Source organism: Castor canadensis, chromosome 4 (genome assembly GCF_047511655.1).
Source record: "Castor canadensis chromosome 4, mCasCan1.hap1v2, whole genome shotgun sequence".
NCBI classification, from domain to species: domain Eukaryota; kingdom Metazoa; phylum Chordata; class Mammalia; order Rodentia; family Castoridae; genus Castor; species Castor canadensis.
The window spans coordinates 134,968,056-134,989,558 of record NC_133389.1 but is presented as its reverse complement, the minus strand read 5'-3'; the positions used below and the strand labels follow the sequence as shown (position 1 = coordinate 134,989,558).

At 36.3% G+C, this 21,503-nt stretch overlaps 1 protein-coding gene across 4 annotated transcripts in view; it reads left to right on the top strand.

The window, feature by feature from the left end:
* The first annotated feature begins 1,802 nt into the window (after positions 1-1,802).
* Positions 1,803-21,503, top strand: part of Nckap1 (NCK associated protein 1) — an 87,769-nt gene continuing 68,068 nt past the window's right edge. For 2 of the 4 annotated variants that reach the window (XM_074071231.1, XM_074071230.1), the window contains exons 1-3: positions 1,803-2,268; positions 14,340-14,357; positions 15,411-15,521. In XM_074071231.1, coding sequence (XP_073927332.1) covers positions 2,161-2,268; positions 14,340-14,357; positions 15,411-15,521 — 237 coding nt within the window. In that variant the 5' untranslated portion in view covers positions 1,803-2,160. The remainder of the gene's footprint in view (positions 2,269-14,339; positions 14,358-15,410; positions 15,522-21,503) is intronic. The other 2 variants (XM_074071233.1, XM_074071232.1) reach the window with 2 other exon arrangements.

Here is a 21,503-nt window from a genome sequence, read left to right as displayed (position 1 = left end):
AGAGACTGTATACATACACATACGTGAACTTATATATATAATTCTTTTATGTAAAATGTAGAGAAATGCAAAATTTGTGGATACTTCATTTAGACCTAATATCTTACTCAATGGATATATTTTATTATGGTCTTGGGCTAGTTCGTTAAAAAGTTATAGTAAAAACGGAATAATAACCATAATAACTACAGAGTGTCTTTCTGTTGGATACTCTAGAGTTATAAGCAGCTGCCAGTAAGTAAATTCATATGAAAACACGATAGTGGCTTTTCTTGAGTAGTAAGAGTTAGGTTCAAATTTATAATGTGCCATTTTCTTGTTCTCTATAGAGCAGAAAAAGTAGAAAACGAGATGATCTTTCACTGGTTAGATTCTGTAATTCATCCTTTAGAACTGGTTTATTTATGGTTTCCCTAAAAGCGCACATATTTTCCCCAACATCCAACACCTTCCAATTTTTTTTTAAATCTGACTGGCCCAAACCCCTCATCACCTAGTTTCCCCTTACCAGATCTGCTCTTACTGTCCCAGGCGTCAGACCCTTGCCTCCTCTGAATTAAAATGTTAGTTTCGGCTTGGGAAATAACCAAATAAATGAAATGACTAATAGTAAATAGCTCAATAGGTGATCTCTCTGAAGTGTTTGTATTAAAAAAAAACACTTAGAAAGCATTCATATTCAGCTCTATGTATAGAATTTTAAGCACAATGACAGGTCTGATCATGATTTTATTTTGGGTGGGAATACGGTTGTTTTTAATGGACCTTAACACAAATCTATTTAATGTACTCTGTCTTGTTAGAACTAACACGAAGATTTTTGTAAGAATAGTAGGTATAGTAACTTTTAGAAATGTTTTAAAAGCTATTTGTTACAATTTCCTTTTCATAAAGTGTTTCGATCAGTCCAATGATAGCTTATTAATTCCTAGATGTGTTTTTATTGAAGATGGTAGTGCATTTCGTTACTGACTTAAATTAATAAATATAATATAAAAGATTAACACAGAGAAAGAATAGCAAAGTGGCCTCAGTCCTCTTGGCTGGAATTTCTCACCCTCATCAATTATACTAAGTCCTGGATTTGTTCACTTCTGCAACTACAGCTAATGTATTTGATCAGCGAGGGTAGACTTGGAGTCTGGAAGAAATCCATTAGGGTCAAAAATGAGATGGATAAGTAGAAAGCTTCCAAGGAGTAGGCTTTAGGATGGAGGCTGGAAAACAAAAACGGGGGAGTCCCTTCACTGATTGAGGAAACATTTATATTTTTTGCCTGCCACATGCGGGAGCCCATCAGTGTCGCCTCCGGATGGGTGCTCCTGTTGACAAATTCCAGATTGTGATTATCTCAGGAACTCCAGTTGTCTCCTCTTCCGACCACCTCTTTCCTCACACCGGCTTGGGGTTGGGGTGAGGCCGGGGAGGGAGGCGACGTCAGCCGTGCTCTGCGGGGAGCGTCCGTTCGTCTGTCTGCCAGTCGAGCAGTGGGAGGGAAACTCGCTGGGAGCCCCCAGCCCACTGTCGGGAGCTCCTCCCCTAGGGGTCTTTAGGGCGGTGTGGGAAGGAAACTTTCGAGAAGTTGGAGAAGTGTGGGACGAGCAGAGAACGCGACCCCACTCGCGTCCCGGGCCCAGGCCAGGCGCCGGGTCCCTGCAGGTCTGGGCAGTGGTGAGGCCGCGCGGGCTGACGAGGGCCGCAGGCCGCAGTTCCGCGTCCGGCCTCGCGGGGGCGCCGGCGCGGCCGATCAGGTGACCGAGCGCTCGTCCGGAGCTGCGGGAAGCGGCCTCGTTCTCAGCCGCCGGAGACGCCGCCGCCGCCGCCGCCGCCGCCGCCGCCGCCGCCACACCTAGTGGAGGAGCCGGGGAAGGCGGCTCGGTGGGGGCTGGGGCGGAGAGCGCCAGGGGTGGAGACGGAAGAGCGGCAGGCGGAAGGCAGGAGGCTGAGGGGCGCCCGCTGCTCCGGGGGGAAGGGGCCCCGAGGCGTCCGCCGCGGCTCGCTCCGTCACCCGCGCGGGATTGGGGCGCGAGGGCCATGGGCGCTCTGCCCTGAGGCGGAGGGCGCGGGCGGGAGGGGAGGAGAGGCCCGAGGGCGCTTGCTTTGGAGGCCGCGGGCCGGTGACTGACTGCGCGCGAGGCGGCCGGCGGTGGCGGTGGCACCATGTCGCGCTCCGTGCTGCAACCCAGTCAGCAGAAGCTGGCGGAGAAGCTGACCATCCTCAACGACCGGGGCGTCGGCATGCTCACCCGCCTCTACAACATCAAGAAGGTGCGCACCGGCCGGCGAGGCCGCGGCGGGGGCGGGGGCGGGCGGGGGCGGCGGCGCCGGGGGAGACCTGGCCTCTTCGCGCCGGCCGGCCGGGCCCGGGTCGCCGGGACGCGCCGCGGCCTAATGCGGCGGGTAGCGGAGAGAAGCCATTTCCCGGCTCCCGAGGCCGGGTGGGCGCGGGCCGGCTGGGCGTGAGGGACGCCCTCGTATCCCCGGGACGGGGTGCACGGGCAGGCGGGTGGGGTGGTGTGGGGGGCGGAATTCCCGAGGGCCAGGGAAACTTGGGATTCCGTGACCGAGGTGCATGGGCGCGGTGAGCAGGGCACCTCAGCCTCGCGATCTTTGGGTGCGAGCGTGGGAACGAGGAGAAGAAACGGCCGTGGGTGAACCCCGAGTCCTCCGCTCGGCCCCCCGAAGCGCTCCCTAGCTGAGTAAGAAGCCCTGGATGGAGAGCGGTTGACGTTTGGGGTTTTTGCATTATGAAGGTGGAGAGCAGGGCAAGTGAGGGTGGAACCGATTTTCTTCCAAAATACTTCCAGGCTGTGAGTCACTGGAACAGGAATAACAGCCTTCTGTCTTCCCTCCTTCCTCCTCCTCATTTTAGTTCTTCCAGTCCTATCTGATAGTACCAAACGCCATGTCTTAAAGAATGAAATACATTGCTATGACTGCTGATTTACAGCATGGTCCGGTAACCCGAGTACAGCCAACAGGCCCATGCCTTCAAATCAAGGGCTGGAGTTAAGAAAAGTAGATGTAAACATTACAAAATTACACTAAATTGGGGAAAAGCAGTGAAAATCCCTTTTAAGGCAAGTTTGATAAGTTTTAATGAATTTGATAAAGTAGGTTTTTTTTTTTTTTGGTACAATCTACAGCATTGCGAGTTTCCAATGGGTATTTGATATCGTAATTATTTTTCTTGGCTTCTTAGTAAGTCACGAATGTTTTTAATCACAGCAGTAATTGTGGGTTGTGAGTTAGGGCTGCCGAAGAAAGTTTTTTTTTTTAAATTAATACTAAGGTATTCTAGTAGGAAATTGATTTGTGTCTACAATTTGATTTGGACACTGTAATTGTAAAGACGTTAATAATGGCCGGGTGCCGGTGGCTCACGCCTGTGGTCCTAGCTACTCAGGAGGCAGAAATCAGAAGGATCGCGGATCAAAGCCAGCCCAGGAAAATAAGAGAGACCTTATCTTGAAAAACTCTTCACAAAAATAGGGCTGGTGGAGTGGCTCAAGGTGAAGGCCCTGAGTTCAAGCCCCAGTACCGCAAAAAAAAAAAAGTTCATGATAAATTTTGGAAAAGAATGGCCGTGGTCCTCTAGTTGCTCAGCTGATTGCAAGGATTGATTGACTCCAGACCTAGTGCATTCTGGAGAATAACTGCAACATGCCGATCCAGTTTGTTACATGTTATGTGGCGGGAGCTCTGAGTCATTGCAGAGAAGCCCTCTGCATTTACCAAGGAGCCTTGATTATAAACTTATGTAGCTAGGGATTATTTAATTTTAAATAGTATTACTTGTAAATTATACTGACCTGAACTTTTGGGTGAGATTAGCTTTTTAAGAAATTTGGAAATTGCTTCCTATATGAACTTTGTCACACACACACAAAAAATAGTAAGTCAAACATTACTAAAAGTTACTAGACCTGTGGTATTGTGGTTAAAGGAAATGGTTATGATGGTTTCCAGAAGAGGAAGTGAGAGTAACATCAAAAGTGATTTGGGTTTTTAGGCAAAATATCTTATTTTAAGCAGTCATTAGAACATTTTTATAGTGTAAATATAATCTACTTTAATACTCCAGTTTCATAGGTAAGATTAAACTAAATTCTGAACATTTGTACTCTTAAAATTCCAGTTCTTTGTCTTTTCTCAAAGCATTATTTTTTCACTTCCTGTTTTGAGAAACTTCAGGCTTTTGTGTTATTAACTACTGAGTAAGTGGAATATGCTCATTATATTTAAGTGTCAAATGTTTTGAGTTATTGAAATATTTCAGCACTTGCCATATATTTATAGTTGAGAAATGTTTTATTTACCTTGCTAACTACCATTTCCTTCTGGGCAGTGTAATTTATTCTTGGGGTATTACTTGGCACATGAAGCCAGTGGTTAGTGTTAAAATGAAATATAAATAAATAAATAAATAAATATAATGGAGACAGAGGAAAAGACATGTGTTACCCTAATTTTAATAATAATAGTTTTTGGGTTGTTCCCCTTGTGTGGTTTTGCATATCAGTGCCTCAGATAGTTTTTGAATCTTTCAGCCTATAGAATTGTCTGTAAGACTGTTACATCTTCCCAGCTGGCCAGGGATTAAAACATTTGTTCAAATATCTTGCCAAAGAAGTAAGATCTGTTCACCATGTGTTTATAAAGTTCATGCTGTCTGCATTTTTATGGTAATATAAACCACATAATCTTTTCAATTTCAACCTCTAACAGTCCTCAAAAAAGCCTTCCATCTCATAATACATGTCTGCCAACTAATTATCACATTTTTATTAATACATGTGTGCATTAGATTGTCAACCAGATTTGATTTTCTGATCTATTTCAGTTGGAAGTACAGATCAAATATCCCTTATCAGAAATGTTTTTGACCAGATGTATGTCGTATTTTTTTCTGATTTTGCAATATTCGTGCATACAAAATGAGATATCTTTGGGACGAGACCCAAGTCTAAATCTGAATGTCTCATATAGATCTTCTACACACAGCCTGAAAGTAATTTTACGCAGTATTTTTAATAAACCTGCATTTCGACTGAGACTCATCGCTTGAGGTCAGGTGTGGATTTATCTACTTCTTGTGGCATGTAAGTGGCTCAAAAAGTTTCAGAGTTTGGAACAGTTCAGCTTTTGAATTTTCAGATTAGGAATTCCCAACCTGTATGCAGTGGAAATGATGCTAGTAAGCATATACAAAAATACTTTAGTGAGCTAAATAAAATAAATTAATATAATAATATGCTTTAATGTTTAGTAGTGAAGTTTAATTAACATGATTACTGAAAAAAAATTAATTCATTAGCCAAAAACATTTGAAGCTTGCCAGATGTGGTGGCATGAGCCTGTAATCCCAATAAACCCAGCTATGTGGGAGGCAGGACAATCATGGTCTGAAGCTGGCTGGGGTACAGAGCAATAATCTATCAATCATATTTTTTTTTTTCTAAAACAGGGCTGGAGGTATGGATCAACTGGTAGAGCATCTGCCTAGCAAGTACAGGGCCTTGAGTTCAAACCCAGTACCACTCCCCCACTCCTAAAAGACCACCTCCAAAACAAAAAATATTTGACACTGGGTATGGTGGTGCACATGTGTAATCTCAGCACACCTTGGAGGTGGAGGCAGAAGGATCTTGAGTTCCTGGACTACATAGTGAGATCCTGTCTTAAAAATTGAGATCTGAATATTTACAAGTTAAGGAATTTTAGGGAACTTGTAATTTAAGCTGTAAGAACACATAAAAGGAAGATTTACGTAAAAGTGATGAGGTAGTTTACATTTAATTTTATTCTTTAATTCCATAATAATTTAATTTTTATTAAAAATGCCTTCCCTTTCCAAACCTAATAATATTGCTTACTTTACATGGTGAGTTTTTAAAACATTTTTTTAGGTTACTTTTCTGTCTGTTACTATAACATGGCAGGTAGTGCTGGGCCAAGAGTTAGGAGACCTGCGTTCTGTCACTGAGTTCTTTAACTTTGGGCAGGTGACTTGACTTCCCTGAATTGACCTTTTTCGCATCTGAAAATGGGAAGATTAACTGCAAAAGGAACATTAAAATGTCTTCCAGCTCTATGCTATCCTTTCCAGTTCATTGTGAAGAAGTATGGGTCATTTTAAACAGTAAATGAGCTAAGTTTAAGTTTCCCTTACATAAGGATGGTAATGCCTGCTTTGCCTACTTCACAGGATTGTTTGTGAAGGTAAGGGATGGTAATATGTGAAAAAGATTAAGGTTTCAATGAATGTTAGGGAGTATTTATTTTGAGTCTGAACAATTTATTTGGGCCATTTGTTGCCATTTAACAAAACTATCAAATTCCCAAAGAAAACTTTTTTTTTTTTAAAACTCAGGGCCTACACCTTTTTTTGTGAGGGTTTTTTTTTTTTTTTTTGGATGGGGTCTTTCGAACTATTTGCCCTGCTTGTTTGGTCCTCCTGATCTCTGCCTCCTAAGTAGCTGAGTTTAAAACATACTTCGTTTTTTTTTTTTTTTGTCATTTACCGCCAGTATGAGATTGAGCTCTGTAACAGTGCTTCCATTTTTTTTTTTTTTCCTCTTGTTAATTATTGCCTCAGCTCTAAAGGACAGAAAGGAGAAAAAGTCCTCTCAATTGCAAACATGCTTCTTTAGTGGAGTATTTTTGGGGTTTCAAACACTTTCACCTTTTTAAAAATTTGATTAGAAACTGATGCTGGCACAAGGGAGGGGTGAGGATAGGTAAGACACCTAAAAAACTAGCTAGCATTTGTTGCCCTTAACGCAGAAAAACTAAAGCAGATACCTTAAAGCAACTGAGGCCAATAGGAAAAGGGGAACAGGTACTAGAGAAAAGGTGAGATCAAAAAGAATTAACCTAGAAGGTAACACCCATGCACAGGAAATCAATGTGAGTCAATGCCCTGTATAGCTATCCTTATCTGAACCAGCAAAAACCCTTGTTCCTTCCTATTATTGCTTATACTCTCTCTACAACAAAATTAGAAATAAGGGCAAAATAGTTTCTGCTGGGTATTGAAGGGGGGGGAGAGGGAGGGGGCGGAGTGGGTGGTAAGGGAGGAGGTGGGGGCAGGGGGAGAAATGAACCAAGCCTTGTATGCACATATGAATAATAAAAGAAAAATGAAAAAAAAAAAAAAAAGAAACTGGTGCTGGTGGCTCATGCCTCCAATCCTAGCTACTTGGGAGGTTGAGATTGGGAAAATCGTGGTTCAAAGTCAGCTCGGCAAATAGTTCATGAGACTGTCTCCATATAACCACAGCAAAATGGACTGGAGGTGTGGCTAAAGCAGTAGAGCATCTGTTTTGCAAGTGCAATGCCCTAAGTTCAAACCCCAGTCCCACCAAAATGTGTGTGTATGGACAGCCCTCCTCCCTCCCCCAGTTTCTTTCTCATGATTTTGAATATGTTTATTTCTTGAGGAAAAAAATAGAATAATAGTGTAAAGTTGAAAGTCTTTAGCTGTATCTGCCTAATGAGTGGGGGGAAAATGCTTGTGAAGGGAGCAGTGCAGCGAGGGGAACTGGCTTGTCTTCCCTTTCAGAATTGTACTTGTCTCTATTTAGGGCATTATTTTCTTGGTTGGTCAATCAGGAGCAGAGAAATCAGGTCAGTCTTGTTCTAAGATTGGATTGTGGCAGTTCTGCACTAGTAAATACTGTTAACATAAGAATTTTTCCATGTTGGATTTCATTATTGAGAGCATTAAACAGATTAAGTAGGAAACACCCTCCAATAAAGCTGAATTTATAATATATGTTAAAATAAATGTAGTGTAAATATAAATATTAAATCCTGTTATTTATGCTTGTACCTAGTTGCATGTAAAATGAGGCTTTAACACTTTCTTTTTATGCTAGAGTAGGCTGAGGTAATAAATATCACTCAAAAATAGTGAGGAAAAATGATTATTTTTAATTTCTTAAGTGGCAATGATAGATTATCAATATTGTGTTTCCTTTGTGGAGTAGTTAAATAAATGTTAAAAATTTTAATGGTTACAAAAGGAATACATACAAAAACTCAAACATAACAGAAATGTATGGCCTAAAAAATACAGTCTGTTCATCTACTTTTAAAAATAAGCTGTATATAATTCTACCCTTTTCTGTACAAATGCTAGCATATGTGCATGCATATTTAATTATATTATGATTAAATTAAGTAGGTTCTTTAAAAATAAAATTGGAGAAGCAGCTGATGTAGTTTATATGTAAAGATGAAGTCAGGTTCCTTAATCTGTTGCTTTTGTATTTACACTTAAGAAATATTAAAGGAATGGGCAGATTTAGCTAGGTTCATCCAAAATGTTAAAAATGAGGAGGTCCAGATGAACATACGTGTCAGTGTTGAATGTTCTTGTCCTTTCTAGTTAGGGTGACTGAAAATCTAATGCGTGTTCATTGATAATTTAGTAAGTGTTAGCATTCTTGCAGATACTTGTTTGTAATAAAACTGCATCTTTAAAACTGTAAGTCTTAAACTGTAGGGTAGTCCCAAATATTTTGGCTTTCCTTTTCAATTATTTACTCTTTATTTATTGAATGTTTTCCCTAGCATTGGAGAGACAGGTAAATTGAGTCTATTACCAAGACATTTGCATTTTGGTGGGTGAGACAGATACATAGATTAACTAGATGTGTGTTATATGTAAGTAGGTTTGTGAGAGTCCTGAAGTTAAAGATTCTCATTGGGAGAGATAGTGACATTTGTATTTGGTTTTGAAATGTAAGCAGGAACTTCAGTCAGGACTTGACAAAGATTAGCCATTAATATATATGATTATAGAACTTTTGTTCAGTAGAATAGGTAAAGATAAAAAATGCATAAGGTTATAAAAGTACCCTAGTAATGGTCTTCTCATAGGCATACAAACGTGAACTTCTCTGTACTTGTTTTCTAAGCTTTTTCCATCTGAACAGGGTATTGTGTTGAGTTGAGAGCACTAATTCTAGTTTGTTTTAGCCATGGACAGATTATTTATCCTTTCTGGGCTATAGTTTATAAAGTGAGGATACATATCAGTGATTCCTAGCTGCAATGGAATTATCTTTTATCAGGACACAAAAGAATTATCTCTGAAGATTTTTTAAAATTTTACATATCTGGATCCTGATCTGAACCTACTGAATCAGAAAAGGCCCCTGAAATAGTTCTGATGTTAAGAACCCCTAAAATAAGTAAAATGTAAGTCGTTAATACCTCTGATTTCTTTCTCTGATAATTATTTATTGTTGTGATTCAGGTTTTTTTTAATTATTGTGCTGGGGATACATTGTGGCACTTTACAAAAGTTCTTAAAATATATCAAATATATCATAGTTGAATTCACCCCCTCCCTCATTCTCCTTTATCCCCTTTCCCCCTGTAATTCAGTTTTGTTAGCTGGGTCATCACTAAATTTTTGCGAGGCTGCTTGTAACCTCTCTACTATAGCACAACCAGCTTCATGGTTCTAATTGGCACTCCTGTTATGCTCCGGCCTATATTTTGTGGCTTTTTAAGAAGCCATGTTAATCTTATTGTTTCTAATTCTTGTAATCTTAAGTAGATAGTCCAATTCCCCCATCCTCTACATTGTGCAACACTGTTATTAACCTCACATGTTGAGAATTAAGTGAGTTAATTCATATGAAATATTAGTTTGGTGCCTGGGACAAAAAATAGAGTAAATGTTGGCTGCTGTTACTATTTCTTTTTCTGGGTTTTGGAAAGAGCAAACATTTTTCCCCCAGTCAAACTGAGAAGATAACCTTTAAGAAATATTTATTAACTGTTCCTTTTTATTGCTATTATAGTTTGATATCTACTTACTACTAATACAAAATAATAATTTGTATTTCAGAAGGTGTCTATAGTAGTCCTTTAAATACCAAAAACGTGTCAGTAGATAACACTTTAAAACGTATGATATCTTTGCTTCATAATCTGAGATTTTCCTGTATTTGGAAGCTCAGAAATGTTTAAGGGCAACAATGACATAGACATCTTTTGAGTTGAATTGTAATTAGTAACTCTCATATGAATCACTAATTTTATTTAGTTATTACTTTTCTGAGAAAGTTTACATTATGTGTAACTCAAGCTGGCCTTGAACTCACTGTGTAGTCTAGACTGGCCTTGAACTTTCATGATCCTCCTGCCTCTGCCTTCTAAGTGCTGGTATTAAAGGATTTTGAAGGATGTGATAGATTGAAGATATTCTCTCTTACAGTTCTCCCAGAACTTGTGAATGGAGTTAACCATAATCTTTGTAACTTTAAACCTTTTTCTGTCTTAATTAGGAAGTATAGTTATAAATAAAATTGCATTAATTTGAAAGCATTTCCAATAATTTCAGTATACCTTCCTACCAGTCTCTTAATAGAAACTGTCTTAGTGGACTGCTTGCTTTTCGTTCAAATTTAACCAAGTTCAACAGGAAGTGCTACTTTAAAGCATATTGGTTGGCCAAATGTAGGTGATACACAAGGAAAAAATATTTGGGAAGTTAACCACTGGTACTAGAATTCAAGGTTTGTTTTGCTGTTGATAGGTTTTTAAATCCTTCCTGACAATTTCACACTGTTGTGTAATTGCCGTTATTTAAAAAGTTAGAAAACAAAGAATGTTGCTTTTACAGTCTATAATCTCAGTTGATGTCAACTTGGTATTAATTTCAGTTTGATTAAAAACATGGAAGATTCTTGATCTTTATGTCTTCATTTTTCACAAAACCTTCTTTAAAAACTGGGTGAAAGTTATATTGCTCTTTTTTTTGGTGGGACTGGAGTTTGAACTCAAGTCTTTGCACTTGCAAAGCAGGTGCTCTACTGCTTGAGCCACAACTCCAGTCCATTTTGCTCTGGTAATTTTGGAGAAGGGGGTCTCACAAACTATTTGCCTAGGCTGGCCTCAAATCTTGACCCTCCCTATCTCAGTCTCCCAAGTAGGATTACAGGTGTGAGCCACAGTGCCTAAATTGGTCACATTTTGTATGTTTCTCCTCTTCCTCCATATGATTCAGATAGGGCTAGTTTCTTTCCCATATGGTTACAAATAGCATTCTTACTCTGACCTCTGAGGTTTTTGTTCATTTCTTTAAATTAATTCATTGAATTAAGAAAGAAATTGTTTTGTTCTTCAGTATTCAGAGGAATTTTTTTTTTCTTTTTGCTGCTGTATTGGACTAGAATTAAAAAAAATTGATCAAACTGATCAGATTTTTATAATGATTGTAATTGCTCCACAAATGTTTTGAGCAGCTAAGGTGTGGAAAGAATGAAAAATCTTTATATATAATTTTTTGAGCAAATATTTATAGATAAACCTTACTAGTGTTTTGGAATCAAATCTGAATTTGTATTTGAGACTTGCCAGTTAGTGGATGGTTTGAGCAAGTCATTTAGTTTCTCTAAAGCTCTATCTCTATTGATAGTGTAGGTGATTTTTAAAGAGTAGATGTTTTTGTACATAAGAATTGCCCAGCAAATGTTTTTATTCTCTACTGTTCGTATATTTTGGTTATTTTCTAATTTCTTCATTGTTACTTAATCTCTTGAGAAAAGATAGAGGAATATTTAATCTGTCTATATATTTTACATCGTGGTAAGTTCTTAGAAAAATATGTAGCATTAACCACGTAATGTGAAGACAAGGTAAAATTTTTTATGTGTAACAGTTTCAGGAAAGCACCCAAGAAGTAGTTTGAGTGGTAGGGTGGCAGAAAGACTTATTTTAAAGTTATACTTTAAAATTCTATCAAGTCTAGTCTTGATGTTTCTAGTCAAAGACATTTATTTTGTGACTGGATATGTTGTTTGGGGGAACATCTCTTTTTTTTTTTGTAGGACTGGAGTTTGAACTTAGGGCTCATGCACTCCAGTCCCTTTTGCTCTGGTTGTTTTGGAGATGCTCTCTTGTGAACTATATGCCTGATCTGGCCTTGAGTCACAATTGTATGATATAGCTCTGGTAGCAAAGATAGTTTCAAGTGTACTAAGATGTCCTAAAAAGCGAAAGTTGTTATCTTATGATTTCTTTGTTATGCATGAAGTTTTTTTGTTAAGGTGGGGGAAATTAATGTTTATAAATAGACTTCTGATATAGTTGGAATTTTGTTGTATTGCTGTAGGATAGTACAAAAACCTTCTTGACTAAATTACAGTTATACCTGTTTATCAGGGTAACTTTTAGTCAGATCACATTCTGTTTTTTGTTTTACTTTTTCTTTTTTTTTAAACTTGAGTATTCCTCATACAAATGTCTCTTTTATTGATAAGTAAATAAATCAGTTAAGTTGGTTTTAGAAAAAGTAAAGTGGAGCCCTTACTTGTATATAGATTCTATAAGCCTTATATTTTTATGTCATTTTTTAGTGCTCATGGTATGCCATATACTCATTCATATTCTACACACACACACATCATGAATACAAAACTTTAACGGATAGGTTGCAATTATTATCTTCAGTTTAATAGATGAAGACATTGAGGCGCAGAGGTAAAATAACTTTCTCATGGTTACATGTCTAATAAGTGATAGAGCCTGGATTTGCACGTGGGCTTCCTATCTAAAAAACTCATGTTCTTGGGGCTGGGAGTATAGAGCATGCTCTTAGCATGCGTGAGGCCCTGGATTCAGTCCTTAGTACCAAAAACAAATGTAAGACAAGCCATAAAAGTCTCTTGTTCTTAATTATAAGACTACATTCTTTCTTTAAGTAAAACAAATATCATATTGGCTTAGGGTAAATGAAAGAAATAATGTGATTGAAAAGGGAATCATAGTCATATAAGGAATTTACCACTGATTTTGCTGTGATTATTATTCATATTAGACTTTGATTTGGGTAATTATCATCATCATTATTATAGCTGTTGTTAACAAAGCTATTATTTTTTGAGCCGCTTAAGTGCCATTTTTCTAAATGCTTTTATATGGATTATCTGCCCTCTTCAAATCCTCATAATGACTCTATGAGGTAAGGTTCTAATCTGCCTCCCCCTTTCATAGATGAAGAAACTGAGACTAGTAGATGTTATATATTCAAGGTCCCATTGCTAGTCTTTTTCCGCAATCCGTTTTTTAACCTTCCTGTCATACTGCCTCCCAGTATAATATGTTTAAATAAGACCCACTGAGCAGTGTGAAAAAAGGTAAATCAATTCCAAAAGAGATTATGTATAAATCTACTTTTCCATTGGTTTTGTTTTCAGTATAAGAAGAAAGAGCTGTTTATACACATAAATACACATGCATACCCACACATATATACACATTTCTTTGGTTGATTTAGTTCTTACATAGTAAAACTTGTGATCATGGGAAATGTAGGTATTGTAGTATGTCATATCTACAGTATTTGAAGGTCACTATACTGTTAGAATGGATAGCTGAATTTTTAAATAATTAGAATTTGAAAGATAATACATATGCAAAAGGAACATAATTTGGAATTACTTTAGGATTCTGTGCTATCTCACTCATGTTTTTTAAACTTGATTCCTATTATGCCATTTATATAAGTAAATGCTAATCTGTAGCTGTTTCTTTTTAGGCTAATTCTTAGTTGTTATTCTTAGTTATTTTATTATATGATGTCTTGGGAGAAAGAAGATAAATTGGAAGTATAGTTTACAAGAAACAGTATTTCAAAGAAATCACAATCTGAGGAAGAATATGATTATGTTAATATTATGCTGAGATGGAATATACAGAGTAACTTTGTGTCATTCTCTAAAAATTAACGAGTTTCTAAGTTTTTAAAGATTGTTTCATTTAATTATATTTGAGAATTAAGAGTTTTTTTAAACTTCATTCCTATTTCTACTTATTAAAAAGGAATGTTTGCACTGATTTTTATACTATTACTTGGAAAGAATCTAGGTGACATTTCAAAAAGAGTTTCAATTTGAGCTGAAGTACAAAATTCATCCAATAACAATTTATTTTTATTCTTGGCTACAGTTTCAGGTATGTAAAATTTCACTGATGATTTTGCTCCTGTTTTTTATAGCTGCATGTAGTCTTTATTTTTCCCTCTCTCTAGTACTATTTTAAGTTGGTTTAGAAAGACCACCAAGATACTGACATGGTTGTACACTTACACAGTAGTATTTCAGTATATCTATGAATAGTACAAACTATATAGATCTATTGTATATTAAAACTCGCTATTTAGAATACCTTCAGCATTGTAGCACCATACAGTTCTAATTTTGTTTTGTTATTCATAGTCTGCAGTGCATAAGTTTTCTACTGAAAAGTATATATTGTCATAGTTTGACAATCTTTGTTTATACGTAATTTTCTCTCTTTTTATTACAATGCTTCCCCAGCAAGGACAAGTTTGGAAGGTTTGCAAAGCTTTTCACCTTCCCTCTGCCCGCTTGCCCGCTTTCAGATCAGTTTCATGTTTCATAACTTCTCTTTCTGTAATCCACAACATAGCCACAGTAAATAATAAAAATTAAATTACAATACTGTATTTCCTCACACATGGCATACAGAAATTACTTTTGAAAGGATTCATCCTTTAAAAAGTGAAATAAAAATAAATTAAACAGGAATGTTTTAATTTTAGTAATTCCCTAAGACATATCTCACTATTAATTAAATGTCACATAATAAAAAAGTGACCAGTATTCAAGATGCTATCTTTATTGCTTCAGGTAAATATTCCTTTTTAGGATACCTTACATTTGTATAGTGCTTTTATAGTTCACTGCAGAGAATGCTGCACTGCTGCTGTGGTCAAGATGTAAATATTTCCATTTGTTCTGTGCTTACAAGATGTAGAACAGATGCAGATTTATGTTTGAAGTGCTGCTGGTATGATGGAAAACAGTGTTGTAACTCAGATGTTCAGAGGAACAGGCAACACACGTTAGCAGTATAAAGACAATTTTAACAGCTTCCAGTTCTTTTGAACTAAGGCTCTTATATTAAAATGTTTAAAGTGAATAAGGAAAACATTTTGGAAAAGACATTTAAACATAAGCTTTTATTTTATCACACTTAGAAACATGTCCAGTACTATTCTACTTAATACTTAATTTGGTAATATTTTATTATTCAGATGAATACAGTCCTACCTCAAACCAAAAATTTGTTTCTTTTCCTTTTCTTTTCTTTTTTCTTTATATTTTAGGTTGAGCTTTTTCCTTCACTGCTGTTCTGCGCTAACCGCTTTGAAACTTTTCCATGCATTTTTTTCAGTAGAAGAACATCTCTGTACTGTCTTCCATTGCATATATCAGCTGTGACAATCCCTGCACTTGCCTATTCATTTTATCACCTGCTCACCAAAAACAATAAATATCTCTCAAATTTCTGATTGCAGATTTGCTATTCTTTAATTTAGAAGGAGGTTGCATTTTACTTTTTTTTTTATTACTGTTGTTTTTTAGGCATGTGGAGATCCTAAGGCCAAACCATCTTACCTTATTGATAAAAACCTGGAGTCTGCTGTGAAATTCATAGTGAGAAAATTCCCTGCTGTAGAAACCCGCAACAACAATGTAAGTAATCTCAATTTTTATTACTTTATTTAGTCATCAGTAAGGACAGCAAAGGTCAATATATAATACTTATAGCAGCTTTTATTCTTTTTATTTTGGTGTATGGATTATACTTTGCTTAAGGACAAATTCTTGTGTCTGAAACTAGAAAAAACTACTTAGCTATATTGCTATTTTATTATGGAAAACATAAATCTTAATTTTTATGTGCTATTTCTTTTCAAATTGCAACAAGAATAAGGTAAAAGATATATAGTATCAGAAATATTTGTGTAAATGTTTGGAGTGTTTTTGTTCTTAGAATCAGACTTAGTTTTCTTTGGAAGTTAGTAAATGACTTTATAGGACTTTTGTTGTTTTTAGTAGTTTTAGTTCTAAAATATATTGTTTCTCTAGTATTTTCATAATGTAGGAAACATTTATTAAAAGTAAATAATGTAATAATATTATAGTGTTAGGATCTTTATTATCCCCGTATTGCTTTTCATGTGTGAAAGTTTTGTTTCTTAGTATATTGCAGTGTTTCTATTCAGAAACTTACTGATATGGATACATATTTTGGAAGTTCTTTATAGTAACACTTTTGAATAACTAATTTTAGAAAATTAGAGTTTCATCTTACCATGCCATGTTTATGTTTTGTTGACTTTGAATCTTTTTACATCTCCTCTTTTTAATTTTATTTTTCCTTTGATATTCCCATGTTATGATCCTTACTACCTTTTACTTTATGTATAAATTTACTCTAGAAATTTCCTCTCATGTGGTTTCCCTATTTTTGAGAATTTGTTTAAAAGATATGTCATCTTTTTCAAATCACCTGTGGCCCTTGAAGATTAGTATTTAGCTGGATGATACCACTTTTACTTAAAAAATATTTTAATGTAGAAGGAAATGCCAGTCAGAATTTGAATGCAGGTTCTCATGCATTCTGTGCAAGGTACTCTACCACTTGAGCCATGTCACCAGCCCTTTTTTGCTTTAGTTATTTTTTGGATAGGATCTAGTGCTTTTTGCCTGGGGCCAGCCTTAGACTGTAATCCTCCTATCTATACCTCTCTTATAGCTGGGCTTATAGATATTGACCACCATTCTCAGTTTATTTGTTTAGATGGGTCTTGTTAACATTTTGTCCAGACTGGCCTCAAACCTCGAGCTTCTTGATCTCTACCTCCTGAGTAGCTGGAATCACAAGATTTATAATTGTTTTATAATTATGGCATTGTAAGGCATCACAATTAATTCTTGATTAGAAAATAGGTGATTCAAAGCATGCACTTTTTTTTTTTTTTTTTTTTTTTTTTTTGCGGTACTGGGGCTTGAACTTAGGGCCTACACCTTGAGCCACTCCACTAGCTTTTTTTTTTTGAGATAGAATCTCTCAAACTATTTGCTTGGGCTGGCTTTGAACCACAATCCTCCTGATCTCTGCCTCCTGAGTAGCTGGGGTTAATAGGCATGAGCCTCTGGCACCTGGCTTGCACTTCTTAAAAACATAATTATTTGTGTGGAGAACTCTTTTTTTAGTTATTGACATTAATTGAATAAGTTATCTGAGAGAGTATATGCTCTTAGAGATTTTTATGAAAATCTGTCTTATATTTAATTCTGTACACACTTTTCTTACGGCTCATAAAAATCTCTAACACATGAGTTCTTCAGAAAATCTTTGAAATTTAATGTGTGTTTATGTGTAAATTTAAATGTAGTGTATATGTTTACTGCTTAATAATAGTAAAATTTTTTGCATCAAGAATCTTTGCTGTTCTTGGCTGGCGGAGTGGCTCAAGTGGTACAGCACCTACCTAGCAAATGTGAGGCCCTGGGTTCAAACCCCAGTACTGCCAAACAATAAAAATAAATAAAATAAAATATAATTATGTGCATATATTTTAAAAAATGAATCTTTACTTTTGTTATGCTTCAGAAACTATTTAATAATGCTGTTCTTTGTTCTTGAGTAGTTTTACTTCCCTTTTTTCAACTTTTGAAGTACAAAATTGACATATAACAGCTTTATTGAAATATAATTCATATACAATTCATCCATTTGAAGTATATTATTTATTGGTTTTTAGTATACTTACAGCATTATATTGCTGTAATTCACATTTGATATTCAAACATACCCCAAATGGACCTCTGTGACCATTAGTATTCATTCCCGATTTCCTGTCAACACTCCAGCACTAGGCAAACTAATTAATCTCTTTTCTGTATGTCTCTCTGCTTGTTCAGGAGATTTCATATAAATGTAATCATAACATACGGGATTGATTGTGGCTGGTTTTTATCATTTAGCATAATATTTTCAAGGTTTATTTAAGGTATAGCATGTATCAGTATTTCATATCTTTATTGCCAAATAATATTCCATTGTGTGTGGATATACCACATTTTATCCACTCATGAGTGTTTGGTTTGTTTTTTCTCTTCTTGACTTATGAATAATGGTGTTCTGAACATTGGTATGCGGGTATTTTTGTGAATATATATTTTAGTTTCTTTGGCATAGGGTAAAGTTGCTGGGCTATGTGGTTATTCTATATTGAACCTACAAAATTGATAGCATAGTGGTGTTGAGTGTCATAACAATTTGTGGAATTTAGTCTGTTTATTTGTAAAGTCTGAATTTGTTGTATGGCTTTTACAACTATTCTGTGTAATACTATCATGTTATTTATTTCTTTTACCTGTTTATGTACTGGATATGTGTGAAGTCTTGTGATTTCACTTTTGAAGTGGGCCTTCTAAAATGTTGGAAAGAGATTCCTAGCCAGCTTGGGCTATGAAATGAGAAGTGAGGAGTTTTTTTATTATTGTTTTTTAAGTCTATAGTTAATGAAGGTTTAGAAAATGGAACCTAGCATCTGGGATTAATGGGAGATTGCAGATTGCTGGGTACTAAGTGCTCTGTACAAGTGGTATTGATATCCCAGTCTTTATATGTGCCACAGAGAACATACTTCATCTCAAGAAAAAAGGTTAGCATTATTTCTTCTTTGACACATGTCTTACAATAAGTATGACTTGTCCCCAGTTTCAGAAAGGTACTCATAAGGGATCGTTTTGATGAGAATTCAACAAAAAAAAATCTTTTAAAGTTTCTAAAACGTTTTGATGAGAATTCAACAAAAAAAAATCTTTTAAAGTTTCTAAAATAGGTTTTTACAAAAAGGTTAATTTTATTTTACAGCCATCTTCCCTCAAAATAGACGTTTTCGGTAGTTTCTTTAATAACTGCCGTCATTGCCATACTTTTTAATTTCATTAAAAGCCATGTATACATCAAAAGACTGCTGATAGTAGGATTAGTATATAATATGGCTTTAGCAGTGATGTTGAAAGTCGTTGAGTCATTTTTACTATCTTATTCCATTCTCTTGTGACATATATTATTTTTGTATCCCTAACTCTGGATTTAGGGGAAGTCTGGTACTTCCCCTAATGGAGTGAAGTATTTTTCTGCATCATGATGTTCACCTAGAGCCTATATGCTTCAAAGCAGGCTGATGAAGTAAAATTCAAAGTGAATAAAAGCCGTACCACTTTCATAATTATAGCAGCCACTTATTTTGTATCTAATATGTGGTACACTATGTGTTTGGGTGGATTTCTTCATTTAATTTCAGATTAAGCAAAAGGCATTTGTGAACTGAGGGATTATCTCATTATACTATATCTTCTGTTATCTTGAAAATGTAACTATGAAATGGTATTTGCTTCTAATATTTTTCATAGGTGTCTTATGTCATAGTACTCAAGAAGATCTGTTATTTCCCTTGGTGAAGAGAGTACTAGAAATTTCTTTCCTATTTTATTTAACAGATGAAAATTATTTTGTACAGAAATTTTTTTACAGTGGGATTAGTGTTTGAACTCAGGGCTTTTACACTTGCAAAGCAGGCACTTTACCATTTGAGCCACACTTCCAGTCCATTTTGCTCTGGTTATTTTGGAGATGGGGATATTGCAAACTATTTGCCCAGGCTGGCCTCAAAACTCAATCCTTCTGATTTCAGCCTTGCAAATAGCTAGGAGTATAGATTAGAGCCAGCAGTGTCCAGCTTGTACAGAAAAGTTTAAAGGGCCTTAAAATGGTCAGGTGTATGTTAAAACGTCTTACTGATTTTTTTTTCCTAAAATTTTTAAGCTCAGTTTTTTTCTTTCTTCCTTTGTAGTTAAATCTAAAATCTAGCTTGTGTTTTTTTTAAGCAGTAAAAATATTATTGGGTATAAAAGTGTCCTTGTGGAATTTGGCTGTTTTACAATTTAGTATAAAATTTTGTATTTAATTTCCAAATGAATGGGAAAATAATAGAAATTAACCATCCTGTATATGTTGAGTTAAATCTTGGAGTCTTCATTTAAGAATACGAACATTGTTAAGAGTGCCACAAGAGTGATGGACTCTGGACTCTGGAGTAGGACACAGGCCATTGTTGAAATAATTTGAGTTATATATTCACACTAAGAAGAATGTTTTATGTTATAGACATTACTTGTCTCCTCTCTTAAGGAATACAGTATTATAAGATCTTATGTAATAAATTATAGTTTCTTCTCATTGGAATTGAACCCAAGACCTTGCACATGCTGGGCAACTACTCTATCACTGAGCTACATTCTCAGCCCACAAGTTATATTTTTCTAAATAGTTTACAGCATCATTCAAACAAAGACAAAATAAAGCAACTTTAAGTGTTACAATTAAGCAATAAAGTTGCTTACCACCTAAGTCTGTTTTTAAACACCATTTCTATCACAGTGTGTGGCATTTAAGAGACACTAAATAAATGTTTGGTGAAGGAGTGAGACTATTTGATGCACTTTAACTTAGCCAACTTTCACTTGTATTCAGAAAGTCTTAGACCTGGGTCAGAACTACTTACTGATGCTTTTAAAAAATTACTTATTTAATTAATTTTTCTGTTTTAAGCATCTTTTATTTTATGTATTTATTTATTTAATTAATTTATTTTAATTTTTATTTTATTCATATGTGCATACAATGTTTGGATCATTTCTCCCCCCTTCCCCCCACACCCTCCCTTACCCCTCCCAACCCCTTGCTACCAGGCAGAAACTATTTTGCCCTTATCTCTAATTTTGTTGAAGAGAGAGTATAAGCAGTAATAGGAAGGACCAAGGGTTTTTGCTAGTTGAGGTAAGGATACCTATACACGGAGTTGACTTGCATTGATTTCCTGTGCGTTTGTGTTACCTTCTAGGTTAATTCTTTTTGATCTCACCTTTTCTCTAGTTCCTGGTCCCCTTTTCCTATTGGCCTCAGTTGCTTTTAAGGTATCTGCTTTAGTTTCTCTGCATTGAGAAACTAGATAGCAACAAATGCTATCTAGTTTTTTGGGTGTCTTACCTATCGTCATACCTCCCTTGTATGCTCTTGCTTTATCATGTGATCAAAGTCCAGTCCCCTTGTTATGTTTGCCCTTGATCTAATGTCCGCGTATGAGGGAGAACATAGGATTTTTGGTTTTTTGGGCCAGGCTATCCTCACTCAGAATAATGTTCTCCAGTTCCATGCATTTACCTGCGAATGATAACATTTCATTCTTCTTCATGGCTGCATAAAATTCCATTGTGTTTAAATACCACATTTTCTTAATCCATTCATCAGTAGTGGGGCATCTTGGCTGTTTCCATAACTTGGCTATTGTGAATAGGGCTACAATAAACATGGGTGTGCAGGTGCCTCTGGAGTAACCTGTGTCACATTCTTCTGGGTATATCCCCAAGGGTGGTATTGCTGGATCATATGGTAGATCTATGTTTATATTTTTAAGAAGCCTCCGAATTTTTTTCCAGAGTGGTTGTATTAGTTTACATTCCCACCAGCAGTGTAAGAGGGTTCCCTTTTCCCCTGCATTCTCGCCAATACCTGTTGTTAGTGTTGTTGCTAATGATGGCTATTCTATCGGGGGTGAGGTGGAATCTTAGTGTGGTTTTAATTTGCATTTCCTT